Raw genomic sequence first — 14295 nt, 5'->3', positions numbered from 1 at the left:
CTCGTGATTCAGGGCATGCGCATATTTTACTGACGTCACGATAGTACAAATTGCAACGTTAAGCGTCCCTTGTGACGTCATTTTAGTGTCTACAGACTGACTGACAGACAACACACTACTGTACAGAGGTACGAGTGGTTAAAACAAATGATCCCTCCAGGTGGCCTTTGGCCCCCTTTCAGGGAAATAAAATACTGACGATAGTGGAATTGCATGAATTGTGTCTAATATCCCCTTAACTGAGCTACTTTTGGTTTAGATAAGAGTTTATTATTCTAAATTGTGAGCGTAATTAACGCGTACTTGTTTTTTTTCGATATGATCACTGCATAATTAGCAATATTATGGTGCAAAATTTTCGATTTGTTTGCCGCAAGATTTTGCGAATAAACATTGATTCTCTTTAAAATATCTTCCCAGCCTTTTCTCTGTTTATTTTATTTATACGTTTTTCTGGTTACACCCATGTCGTTGTCAATTTTATTTATACGTTTTTCTGGTTACATCCATGTCGTTGTCAGGAAAGTTTCTCTCTCTTCACAACAATGTTGTCGTCAGGAAAATTTCACGGTCTACACCTACGTTGTCGCCTCGTTACAATCATGATGCCGACAGGAAAGTATCTCTATTTACTTCCATCTTGTTATGGGCAGTGTTTACGCGTTTACACTTCCGATGTCGCCAAGAAAGTTTCTCTAATTACACCAAAGCTGTGATGAGGAACGTTTCTTTGTTTACACCTATGTTACCGTCAGGAAAGTTTCTCTGTTTACACCTATGTTACCGTCAGGAAAGTTTCTCTGTTTACACCTATGTTACCGTCAGGAAAGTTTCTCTAATTACACCAAAGCTGTCATGAGGAACGTTTCTCTGTTTACACCCATGTTACCGTCAGGAAAGTTTCTCTATTTACACCAAAGCTGTGATGAGAAAAGTTTCACTGTTTACACCCATGTTACCGTCAGGAAAGTTTCTCTATTTACACCAAAGCTGTGATGAGAAAAGTTTCACTGTTTACACCTATGTTACCGTCAGGAAAGTTTCTCTAATTACACCAAAGCTGTCATGAGGAACGTTTCTCTGTTTACACCTATGTTACCGCCAGGAAAGTTTCTCTAATTACACCAAAGCTGTCATGAGGAGCCTTTCTCTGTTTATTTGTTTACGTTCAAGTTATTGACTGGAGTACCGTTGCATCTTTCTAAATATTTTACCTCAATACGAGTTTAGTTGACTGCCAGAGGCTTAGTTCCACCTTAATCTAATACTTTAGTTTTAGTTTACTCCATGTTTCAAACCATTGATATATTTCAGTAAAACTCGAAAGACTGAACTCACTAGCCAACCGTAACTGCATAAATGTGATCAAACTTTCGAATTAGAAACATATACTTTTTTTGAATAATATATTGTATTTTATTCCGTTAAAGAAGATACGATTTAAAAAGGTTACTTAGAAAATAACATTTATGAGAACCTCACATCATTAGTATACAATGGGTTTAAGTCTGTTCAGATATTATTTTGTATGTTGATACAACCTTATTTAAGTTATCATTTCGAAGTCATTCAAAACTATTCGCCAATTTTCATATTTTTCTATTGAATTACTTAGAATATATATATAAATGCTGCGACTTAATTGTATTCTGAACTCGGTGAGTTTTGCTTAATGTTAAACAAACAAAAATATAGCGTTCGTTTATGTTAAAGAGAAAAACAAGTTACTTTCACAAATATTTATAACTTCGGTGCCTTAACAACAATAGCTACGTTAGCATGTGTAAATACTTCGATATATTCAGTAAAAAAGAAGAGTAACATATGGATTTAAATGTGATGTATTACAAAAAAAATGTTACTTTTTTGTGGCCATGTCATTGTTATTGTTCTTATTAACTTGTTTCATCTTGGTTCATACATGTGTCAAAAGTTTATCTTGAGGACAGCATGAAGACTGACATATCAAAATACAGGTCCTAGAAGATCAATTATAGTTCCTGAAAATAGTAATTAATGGTATTTATTTTTTCAAGAACATATTAATGACTAGCAAAACTTAATATTGCTAGAAGGTCATTCCTTCTAAAATTTAATTTCTAACAATTTTATTTATTTCATTAAAAGCATCGCTCAAAAGGTTACAATTTTAATTGAAACCAAAGTAAATGTATTAAAACAAAATAGTTGAAATCAGGTTTGTAGCTACGGTGGGCGGGGCCGCCCAGGTGTCGTTCTGTCCGCCCAGCACTAAATATAACAATGAAAAAAAATTCACCACAAGCATGAAAAATTCGTTCGTCGATATTGCAGTACAGTTTACTTTGCAATTAGCTTGTTAGAAACAAACACTTTTCCTGAAAAGTCGCGAAACAAATAACCTTCGCGCTAAACTACTTTTCAAAAATGTCCACTGGAAAAACCTGCACGCGAAACTGAACAAACGGCCCACCCTCACATTAATTCACTTGTACTCCACATGGCACATCAGACAGTATCATCCACAGTGGATACCATATTTTTCTTTCCAGTAAAAGTTTATTTGGCGTGTAAAAACATTTTTCAGAATTTTACGGATATCTAAAATATATAAGTATATCAATGTGTTTTTGCATAAAAACTTTTAAAATAGTTCTTGATACACTTTTACCTAACGAAATTAATACTAGCTCAACGAAGACGACCTCTACAAGTACGTTAATGACGTCATGGAAGCTATATCTGAAATTATAATACCCTCAACAAACAAAAAATTATCGCCACAACACTGGACACTACCAACTTATGAGAGAACGTAGAAAACTTGATGGCTTTTTACGACTACTAGAGACCAATCGCTAAAACCGCAAATAAACAGAACACGTGTGTTAATTAAAAGTAACATCAAGATCAAGAAATGAAAACTGGACTAAATACTGCCACTCATTAGACAATTGTCAGGTTCAACCCAGAGAATTCTGGAAGAAATTTAAATCACTTACAACAGAGAAAAACGATAATAAATTATTTCAGCACATCAAATACAACAACATTACTGCCAAAACAGACTTCGATAACGAAAACCTGCTTGCTAACTATTATACTAGCTCTTTCTTTGATATCAACTCCACAACTAATCAATCTCTAAAACAAAATATCGAAGAACACGTCTTCTCAAGACCGGATTATACACCCCACAATTTCCGACTAACCGGATTATACACCCCACAATTTCCGACTAACCGGATTATATACCCCACAATTTCCGACTAAACGGAATATACACTCCCCAATTTCCGACTAACCAGATTATACACCACACAATTTCCGACTAACCGGATTATACACCCCACAATTTCCGACTAACCGGATTATACACCCCAAAATTTCCAATTAACCGGATTATACACCCCACAATTTCCGACTATCATTACCAATTATGAACATGACCTTTTCAACATAAAAGTAACAATAGATGGGCTTACGATTAATACAAGCACTCTAAAAAACGCATCCTCCGACAAGATAGTATATAACATATCATTTTAAAAGACGCCTCAAGTAACCTTCTACATGAACCTATCCTTTCTGTTAGGATACTACCCTGCTGCTTGGACAAAAGCAAAAATCACAGTCATTCTTAAACCTTCTCCAGGAAGCTCCAACCCTAACAACTTCAGACCGATAAGTCTGCTAAGTTGTCTGGGTAAACTCATGGGGGGAATTATTTCTAAATGGCAAATTCTTTGCCCCCCCCCCCCCCGGTGTGTCTGCGGACTTACAACGATGAAAACCGGGTTTCGATACTCGTGGTGGAACAGAGCACAGATAGCCCATTGTGTAGCTTCGCGCTTAATTGCAAACGAACCAAACTAATTCTTTTCGGCAAAAACAATAACCTAAAACCGGACATGCAAAATTACTCACGAAAAGGACGACAGACCACTTAACCAGACTTACAGAATCAATTTATAAATCCTTTAACAACAATCAAGTAACAATAGCAGTCTTCCTAGATGTCAAAAAGGGCTTTCGATACCGTATGGCATAACGCCATCAGATACCATTTATACTCTATGAAACTCTTGATAAAAGAGTTAGCACAAAGGATCACATATAAAGTGTAATAAACTTAAAATAAGACCAAAAACTTGAGAGCTTTTGAATAGTTGACTATTCTTCTCCTGAAGTCACTGTTGGTGTAGAAACCTATGGATAGTGGAAGAATGGATGGGAGAAGAGGAACAGGATGGAAAACAGGAGCAGAAAGAGGTAGTGAAGATGGGAGACAGCAATTGAAAGACAAGAAGCTTAGGAAAGGCAAGACACAAAGATAGATAAAGAAAAATGTTGGCATGTGACCTCAGCCTTTGACTATACAGAATCAGGTATCCCACCAAAAACCTATTGGTGGAGGAAAGGAGGCAGTCAAAAGTTCCCGAGATCAGAGGGAAGTAAACATACTTGGGAAAGAAGGGTGTCCCTCCCCAACAAATCCAAGCAACGGAGTAATCAAGTGAGAAGAGACAAAGCCAAGAAAGAAGAATGTGCCAATGTAAAAAAAGGAAAGGAATGAGAGGGAAGTGAAAGTTAGAAAACAGGGCAAGGTAGAAAACACGTATGTGCAAGCTGCCCCAGTTAAGCTGACAGGGTCATAATGGAAAGCCTCCAAATTAATGTAAAGCATTAGAATGAAGAAAGAAGTTGAGCATATGATGAAGATAAGTAGATGGAGAGAAAGAAAAAGAGAAGATCCCTAAACTGAAAGACAAGAGTTCAGGTGAATGAAACTCATGCAATACGAGAGCCTTAGATTCAACAAAAAAACTACTGGATAGAAAGAAAACAATAGACACATACCTGTGGGATCCAAACACCGAAAAACAATGGAACTACCTGATGCATGTCAGATTGAGGGAACAAGAAGGAAAGGCAAGCATGGAAACAACTGTGGTGAAACACAAGGTGGAGCAAGCTCACTTGAAGTAATGAAAGCAAGAGATTGAGAGTCCTGGATCCAAGCTCAGAATGAAATCAACCATGTGATGCACAATGGCAATAATATCACTGACAGTCAATGTTTCTAGCCACCATGATACTATTGGATGCCTCCTGTGAAACAGTGATAAAAATCTCAAGAGATGTCAGAAATGTTGGAACATGAATGTATAATCCAGTTAATATGTGAAACTGATGTTTTTTGTGGTTCACTTTAATAAAGTAAATAGAAGATGGATTTCTTTTTTTATATTAATTAGAAAGTAAATGAGTTAGGTATGGCAGTAAAGCATAGGCTTAATGGTGACTTTGAAGAGCATTGGACAAAACACATATGTTGGATTAAACAAAAGAAACAGACAATAGGACGTGTGTTCCAAAAGCACACAGTCAATTAAAAGAAAATCAAATTGAAGATAATTCAAATGAAAGTCATAACCAATAAGTTTAAAAGTTAGTATAATTCTTTCAAAAAGTCAAGAAAATTATGGAAAACAAAACTAACCAACGAATAGTAACAAAAGATAAAATAATAAGCACAAATAATTTAGTAAGTCTAATGAAAAAACATGTTTGAAGATGAGCAGTGCCAAGGAAATAATGAGCCGATGTTCAAGTGCTAGTGTTCATGTGAATTACTGTGCATTGGGAACGTGTCATCCTCCTGTTAGTGGAAGGCTATAATATAATGATGATTACACCATAGGCTAGCACAATATACATTCACACATGTAGGGATAGAAACTTTATTCAAGGCTTGTGGTATGCAAAGAAATTTACAAAGTGTGCTTGAAGTACTAATTCTTTGTGCTATAAAGAGGTGAGTAACATTTCTAAAGTTTTGCTTATTACTCAAATCATTATAGAAACAAACAAATGAAACCTATAATACTGATATTCTTTATATAATAAGAAACCCAAATTTACAGTATTCAATTGTATTTAGCAAGGGTTGTTTGTACATATAAATAATCTTAACATCTTGAATTCAAACTGTTTATATATATAAAAGAAAAAGTAAATAAATAAGTACATGAATAAAGAAAAATATTCTTGAAAAAAGCAAGAAATGAGGGCATAAAACAAACATCCAACACCGGGCCGTAAATCATAGGGTGGGTCATTGTGCAATGTGCTCTGGTTCTTTGAGGTACTGACGTAAGTAAAACCCACATAGTGTTCAGGGTACACCATCTATCCAATTTAACCTTAACTTCACTGGCCTTACATGCTTAGAATAAAAACAAAAAGGAGCATATGTGGGGATGCTAACCCACAATGTCCCACATCTTCACCACCTTTTGCTGTCTGCAACCAGAAGTGGAAAAGTGGTTGCTCACAAAAAATCAAAAAATAGTTAGAAAGATAATAATCGGAATACAATACATCAATGGGAGACAGCAAAACTGTCCTTAAAGTTAGGATTCTAGCCTCCAATATAATTTTTCGATACAAATACCAAAATGTGAAGGTTTTACTACACTATCCTTAAAGTTACTAGACAAGACAAAGCATACAATTCTATCTTACTACAATTACTGGGTGCCTTTTTAATATGCATAATCATTGCCTTTGTTATTCATAGTGACCACATTCTGCTGGAAGAAATATGTCATAAAAGTATAAATCTACATCTACCATAACTTACAAACAAAGACTGAATGACCAATAATTTACATTTCATAGATGACAAACCATTAGCTTTCCAACTTGCATTTCAAATTACACAATAAATCATCAACTGACTTATGTAAAAATGAAATGGATGGGATTCACATTACTTTACCTTCTTATTGCTAAAATATTAATTATCCCCGAACAATTTTGTGCAGTGTATAAAGCCATAAGAGTAAAATTGTTACTGTAATGCCAGATACACTCTTGTAGAAGTAGGATTTCAGCAGTTTTCATTTTCAATCTGTGATCCATTTTGGAAAAGACTGTTTAACATTGGAACTACTGTTGTCTCCAATAAAAATGTTTTATTTCTTAAAAACCATGCAAAAATTTAGACACTTCAAAACAAATGATGTTAGTACACATTAGTGATGTTACATTTTCATTCACATATATGTAAAGTAATTTTGCACCTGAAAAAAATTGTTCAAAACAAATTAAGATAATAACAAGCAAAAGTCATAAAAGATCACAAATCACCAACACTCATTGTTGGGTGTTGCTTTCTTACCATGGTTGCTCGATTGTATCAAAAAAGAAATAAGGAGTACTTTTCCTTAAAGAAATTTGTCATTTAGTTTCAAAATGGTTTCCAGTATCTTTATAAACATGTAATAATATATAGCATCACGTAATTTGTAAAGTGTAGTGTGAACTGTAATTTGAAATTCTTTTGTCCAGGAAGTAGGACATTTATTAATAAAATTATGAATTAAACCCAATTTTTACTAGATTGTCTGTTTATAAGTTATAAAACTAAGAATGTCCGAACTCTATTTAAATACCATTAAGTTTAATTAAACCATTAAAAACTTTAAGTGCATATTTTTTGTATAAAAATAAAAATTGTTTTATAATTTATTTACAAATTACATTCACTGATGACCCTTCCCATTCCTTCAGTTCCGGTTCTGGTATAAAAGTTGGCTCTGATATTGCCGATCTTTTTTCTTCGAGTTCTTTATCTCTTTCATCTTTACCCTGATCGCAGTTTTCTGTCTCATCTTCCTCTTCACTGTCACTGCTACAATAGTAATGTAGTTTTTCTCCTAAGATTTTATCGTCAAGAGTAGCCATGTTTATAATATATAATATCGCCATCTACTGAGAAATGCCCTTTTCTAAATATTGATATTTATATATTATCTATATTTACATTTTTGGTATCTTATAGTTGAGTAAGGAAGCATATTATGCTAATATAATAATAAGTACCGAAACATCGATTTATAAGCTTTAAGAAAAGTTTTATTGATGGTGGAACATACTACATGTTTCGACAGAACATTGGTCTGTCTTCTTCAGGTATGATAATTACTAAGCAATACAAGGTTTATATATCGTTAAAAAGACATAGCGATCATATGTGAGGGAAACATGTAGTATTTTCCACCATCAATAAAACTTTTCCTTCTGCTTATAAATCGTTGTTTGCCTACCTATTATTATTGATAACTTATAGTGTCACTATTTGTTTAGGCTCCTTAACTTAAGACCCTTTACTTAAGCCATATACTATATTTTGTCATGACATATGATTAATGAACTTTTAAACTTTTAATTAAATATTTAGAAAACAAAATCATAATAAAAATGTAGTTCCATTTTCTGCTGTTAAATTGTTGCATAGTGTACTTCGTTCACCCTATTAGTTTGAATAGGATTTTATACTATCTTTACTGTATTTAATAATGTTACTTAGCGTACGTGTTTTTAACTTCTTTTTTATTACATACACTATTAAGCTCTCCATGTCGCATATTTTTTCGACTACATTCTTCTTAAGAAGTCTATCAAGCGATTTAAGTCAACAATATGTGAAAATAGCATTTCAGATTATATTTTGCCTGCCGCAACTCGCTGCCAAGGAGGTCTTTCGCACAATACCAGAAGTCGTCAGCTATGTTGAACATAATGGCAACCTAGTATATATGAAAGCAAGTTATATACAATACGAAATTATCATTAACTTCTGATACAAGCATGGTACGAACTACAAATTTACCCATTAACTAATTGGCCAAATTCAACGTTTTCAATAAAACAAAACTTTTAATTTTGAAGTTATAACTTTTCCATTTTTGTATTCCAAATACGTTATTTTACAATGTCTACCACTCACAGCATATTAGGTATTATTGTAGGTTTTGTTTTTAAATCTAGATGATTTCAAGGGGGGTTTGTCGTCACGTGGTTAGTGCGTGACTGGACGTTTGGATTTTGCTTTTCCAAAGTATCTGAACAGTTTGCGGCCCAGCATGGCAAGTTCGTTAGGGCACTCGACTCGCAATCTGAGGGTCGCGGGTTCGAATCCCCGTTACATCAAACATGCTCGCCCTTTCAGCCGTGGGGGCGTTATTATGTAACTGTCAATCCCACTATTCGTTGGTAAAAAGAGTAGCCTAAGAATTAGCGGTGGGTGGTGATGACTAGCTGCCTTCTCTCTAGTCTTTCACTGCTAAATTAGGGACAGCTAGCGCAGTTACCCCTCGTGTAGCTTTGCGCGAAATTCAAAAGAAACCAAACCAGAACAGTTTGATCTAGATATATAAAGTGACTTAGGCTAGATTAGATTATCGTTGACTATAGATTTAGCGAGTGAATCTGTTAGTGAGTTAACGAGTAAGAAGTTCATGATTTAGTCAGTTTGGATGTTTTTATCTGCCAGTGAGCTCAGTACTACAAGTTTTGAGTTTGCGTTTCCGGCAAATGCAAAAGACAGAAAATTAGCTAGTAAGCAAAATTTCTGTTTTGACATTGTTCATTTATGAAGTTAGCCCCTTATTAGTTACGTAAAACTGTAGAACTTGTAGATACTAGGATTTTAGTTCAAGAAGTCAAACCCTTTGTTATCATAAGTGGACTGGACTATTCTTCCTTTTAACGAATAATATGAGAGGAACCATCCAACAGTCCAACAGTAGAAAATATTACAGCACTGGTGCCAACAGTGTGATATTAAATAACAAAAAAAGAAAAGACCACCCAGAATCAACTTCAAACTTCAAGATTATGATATGTTCTGGAAGTGATGATAAACTTCAAAAGTGAAACAGAGATCGAGAAGAAAGAGACAGAAAATTTAAAGACGGTCAAGTTCAAATTTTCAGAATATTAAATAAGACCTTAAAAAGTGATAAGATTAAAAGAAGAAAGAAACACAAAATTAAAAGAACTTCAAGAAAGAAACAGAAAGTTTAATAGATCAAGAAAGCAAACAGAAAATTAAACGAAGGTCTACAAGAAAGAGTTAGAAATGGGAATAAGGATATGGGGAGATAAGAGAGGAATTACAAGAATAAAACGTAAGACTTGTGGAATAATTTCGATGACGAGGAACCCACTTTGAGACTAATAATGGCTGGAGACGGCTTGAATGGGTAATGAAGAAAAACTTTAATATAAGTTTAACATAACAGCAAATGCACAACGTTTCGACAAGGTTTTGTCATCGTCAGGTGGAATAATTGTAATCAAGAACAAATTTATTTGAAGACGAGATCGAATAAGATATAGAAAATGTAGGATTAAAATTGAAAAAAAAAACCGTACGAAATGCAGAGAAAGATAATACAATCAAACAGACGAAGCCATGGTAATATACGGAAAAATTATATAACAGCAAGATCAATAAAGTACAAAATAACATCAACTCCACAATAAAATATCTAGAAATTGAAATTGCAAGTAATAAATCAGCTATGCCCCCTTCTCTGTCTCTGCTCAGAAAGTTTAACTTCGGCTATCATTAACTATGCTATATAGAATAATAAGGTTCATATGGTCTGAAACTGTTAATACTACTACTGTAGGATCTTCCTGGATATTTCAACAATGCTCTTACTTTATAAAGTTATGGAAATTTGTATGTCAGTTCACTAACACTTCCCTATCGAGAAACCAACAGAAAATTATAGACAAGTACCAACCATGTGAAGCATATTAAGTACAGTTGGAAATAATTTCCCAAGTGAATGGATGGAGTAAGGAAGACCAAGGTATTCATATAACTGTAAATTTAAAAGGACCAGCTTTAATAACATTAGGCAACGTTTTAACTGAGAGCTGTAAAAACTACCATGTATTAGTGGCCACGTTATCAAACAGATTTGGAATGTTACACCAGAGGAAAGTGTCTAAAATAACCTTTAGGTGCAGAGTAGTAAGTAGGAAAGACTTGCTCAATTATCTGACTTAGAATTTCCATGTGAAATGATCAATTAGTTGGCATTCAATCAATTTATAGATGCCATAGTGGATGAGGATGTGTGAATTGGATTTAAACAAAATAAGTATACATCTTTAAGGGAAAATGTTCATTGGGCAATATGGTTTAAATCAATTAAAGTTACAGATTAAAAACTAAAAGCAGCACCTAAAAATTATGTGATCATCAGATTAAATTTTGTGGAAGCATCAACTTCTTCTATACTGAAAGGATTAATTAAGCAACTGTTTACTCAAAAGGGAACCACAAGACTCTAGATGTGCAACTTAAAAGGTCATACTGTCAGAAAATGCAGACAAAAACTGGTAAAAAAAATCTCCCAGTAGATGTCAGAAAAAGGAAAATGCTATAAGTTTGGAAAACATGGGCATTACAGCTGAGACTGAAATTAATCAACAGACACAATACTCTGGAATGTCCTACTCCTCTACTTATATGACATAATTATACACAGAAGACCATCAATGGTGCTACTAGTGGGATAAAAACTAATGTTATGCCACACTTTAAAGTCAGATATGGTCCAAGTGGGGTATTCTACAATCCTTAAATTAGTTATGCCAACAACTATTCCAAATAACATGTACAAGTAAGAGATAGAATCCCCCTAACTCAAACCAAATTGCACGCATATCCGTTTCACATTTTGAGATGGGCTTGCCCCACGCTAAAGTGCGAGCAAAGACGTGGGCTCAAACTTGTACAAGCTTCGATGGGATAGCTATTGTCGTATTTAATCTTCACATAAGCAAAAGTATTAGTACCAGTTTCTAACCTTTCGATATCCTGTTTATAAGGATATCAATATTACATGCAGAAAACATGAGTTGAAATTTTGAAAACTAATTGGATATATCATTGTAAACTGTTGTTTTAGTTTAGATGTTTGTAATATTGATTGTGATTGATTTGATTGAAGTTTGCTAATGCAATGGGCGTACATTGACAAATGACTAGAACCTTCGTGAAAGCTTAGGAAATTATTTAAGCGTTATAAAACAAATGATAGGCTAGAATAGATTTATTAATGATTTATGGATCTGTTAGTAAGTTAGTTCAGTTCTAGAATATTAAGTTAGTGTTTTCTGCTAAATGATACGAAATAATATATTATACATTCTGTAGATTGTGAGAAATTAGCAAGTAAGTGAAACTGTTGTATTAGCATCTACTGTGAATATAGGTCTATTAGTGAACAAACAAACTTCTAGAAATAAAATGTTTTCATTATCTTTAAATGTATTGGGCTTTGCAGGGGTTTTATTTTTTTGTATTTTGCTGTATAATCTAAAAGAACAAAAGCAATCTCACAAGATTTCTTCAAAACGGCTGAATGGATTTGGACGAAAGTGGGTATAAACTTGGACTATGATCCAACTTAGAAAATATTAGTTTTTGAAAGCTTAAGGTTACAGCAAAGGTCCCAAAAATCTAAAACATTCCTATCTGTTAACATGGGGACCGATTTTTCACACTATTTTTGCTCTATAACTCAGTCAAAAAATATCGGATTTTGATTAAACTTGGTGGACATATGTAGAATATTATTCCCCATTGTTCTGCCAAAAATGGTTTGTGCTCGTTGATAACGACGGACATACGGACACATTTTCGTATTTTTTGAGAGCTGAATATGATCAACGCTGCGTGGCGGAGGTATATGCTTTACTGAGTGCCCCTTGAGTTCCAATTGGGATAATCTCTTTTCCTTATCTCAGGTCCTCCCAGACCTTAGCAATAAAATTAAACTTTTAATGGCCACATAGTAAGCTAATCGCCATGCTATAATGTGCAATAATAATCTCTATTAGGTGGCAAGCAAAACAAAACGCCATGACATCTACACAAAGACAACAAAGGGTAACAAAAATCATCAATAACCACCTAGAAAATAAATAAATAAAATACAACTCAAAAATAATAAAATCGAAGTAAAACGATATTACAATAGAAAAATCATAACAGACAAAACCAAATTTGAACAAATAAAATCCACATTACAATACAAAATTCAATACACACAAAAGCAAAATTAATCCATAAAAACACAACACCTGACCAGATGCACATTCCATTAAGATTTTAAGCCAAATAAACACCCTAAAAATTAACATTACCACTCATTTTCAAAAGAAGCATAATAAAATCGAACAAAATTAAATTATAAAGTTGAAAAATGATTAGGTACTTAAACAACAAACAAACACAGAAACAAAATCCAGTATCACAGAATAAAAACATCAAATTGTAGACTTATGTACATATTTACAGCACTGTACTTGCAGTGGGTTTGAGCTGTTAGTAGGTCTGAACGTAGTGGTTGTTCTTCAGAATCTCCCCAGATTCGATTCTGTAATGATTTATGTCATCCATAGGACGTGCATAACACATCATCATCCAATGAAAAGGCACAAACTTTAGAGATATATCATTGATTGTTGCAGCTACTTGAGTATTATTTTCACTAATGAAACTGTTGCACATCGGCGACGCATCCAGGAAACGTTATGATGATTTTTTTAGATCTGTTGAACAATCAATAGTAATCGTATCATAATGCAGTTGAAACAGCTAGAATCTTGTGGTTTACTTTGCTAGACAGTTTCAAATAATTATAACACCATTAAAAAAAGGTCAATAATTCAGTTAGTAGAGATAGGCAGTTTCGAATAAGCATAAGTGCAAGCATGTACTTACTCAACAGTTGCTGATCTAATACTTAGTAAAGTCAGTGCCTGGGTATATGCTGATGTCAAAGCTACTACTTTGCCAATGGCTAGCTGCTACCTCAGAAATACAACGTCCTTCACCAGTATCTGGTTGTCTTAGTAAAACCAAGGAACACTGGAGGAGTTAAAACCGAAGACTGGGTCCTTATGTCTGTGACTGAAACTGCCCCAACCCAGGTGCTCAAAATATAACTTTTTCCCAACACGAGTTGAATGAAATCTGAATAAATTAATCATAACTATTCATACATATACATATACTCGTGTATTCCACATATAGTGTGTTCTAAAACCAAACTAAACGTTGTTAACACAAAATTCGTGTTCGGAAATAACATCGAGAGAAAGGCATATAGAAAGTTAGAAAATTGTTTGATCTAAATAAAACTACTTAAGAACAGTAGATACACAATGTTTTCTTTCTTTTTGAATAAACAAGTAATTTAGTTTCACTTCATAAAGAATGAGTCATAAAAACTACAAATGCCTATGTTACCAAAATTAAAGATATCATTTAATGGTTAATCAACAGCAGAGAACTGAATTGGTCTATCACATCTGTGTGGTGAAGATTCTCAAACAAATTTATGTCCTTCTCGCAGTGAGTATTCATATTGTTACGTCTCCGTTTGTTAATTGATTTTTTTCGTAACTTCGTTCCGACGAAACTTTAACGACACAAGT

At 33.9% G+C, this 14295-nt stretch overlaps 1 protein-coding gene across 1 annotated transcript in view; it reads right to left on the bottom strand.

The window, feature by feature from the left end:
• Nucleotides 1-7753, bottom strand: part of LOC106465070 (phosducin-like protein) — a 44674-nt gene extending 36921 nt beyond the window's left edge. The window contains exon 1 of the mRNA XM_013925268.1: nucleotides 7528-7753. Coding sequence (XP_013780722.1) covers nucleotides 7528-7731 — 204 coding nt within the window. The 5' untranslated portion in view covers nucleotides 7732-7753. The remainder of the gene's footprint in view (nucleotides 1-7527) is intronic.
• Nucleotides 7754-14295: the final 6542 nt, after the last annotated feature.

This window comes from Limulus polyphemus, unplaced genomic scaffold, assembly GCF_000517525.1.
Source record: "Limulus polyphemus unplaced genomic scaffold, Limulus_polyphemus-2.1.2 Scaffold1826, whole genome shotgun sequence".
Taxonomy (NCBI): Eukaryota; Metazoa; Arthropoda; class Merostomata; order Xiphosura; family Limulidae; genus Limulus; species Limulus polyphemus.
Note: the sequence above shows the minus strand (reverse complement) of the source record. Positions and strands in the feature narration are given on the sequence as shown.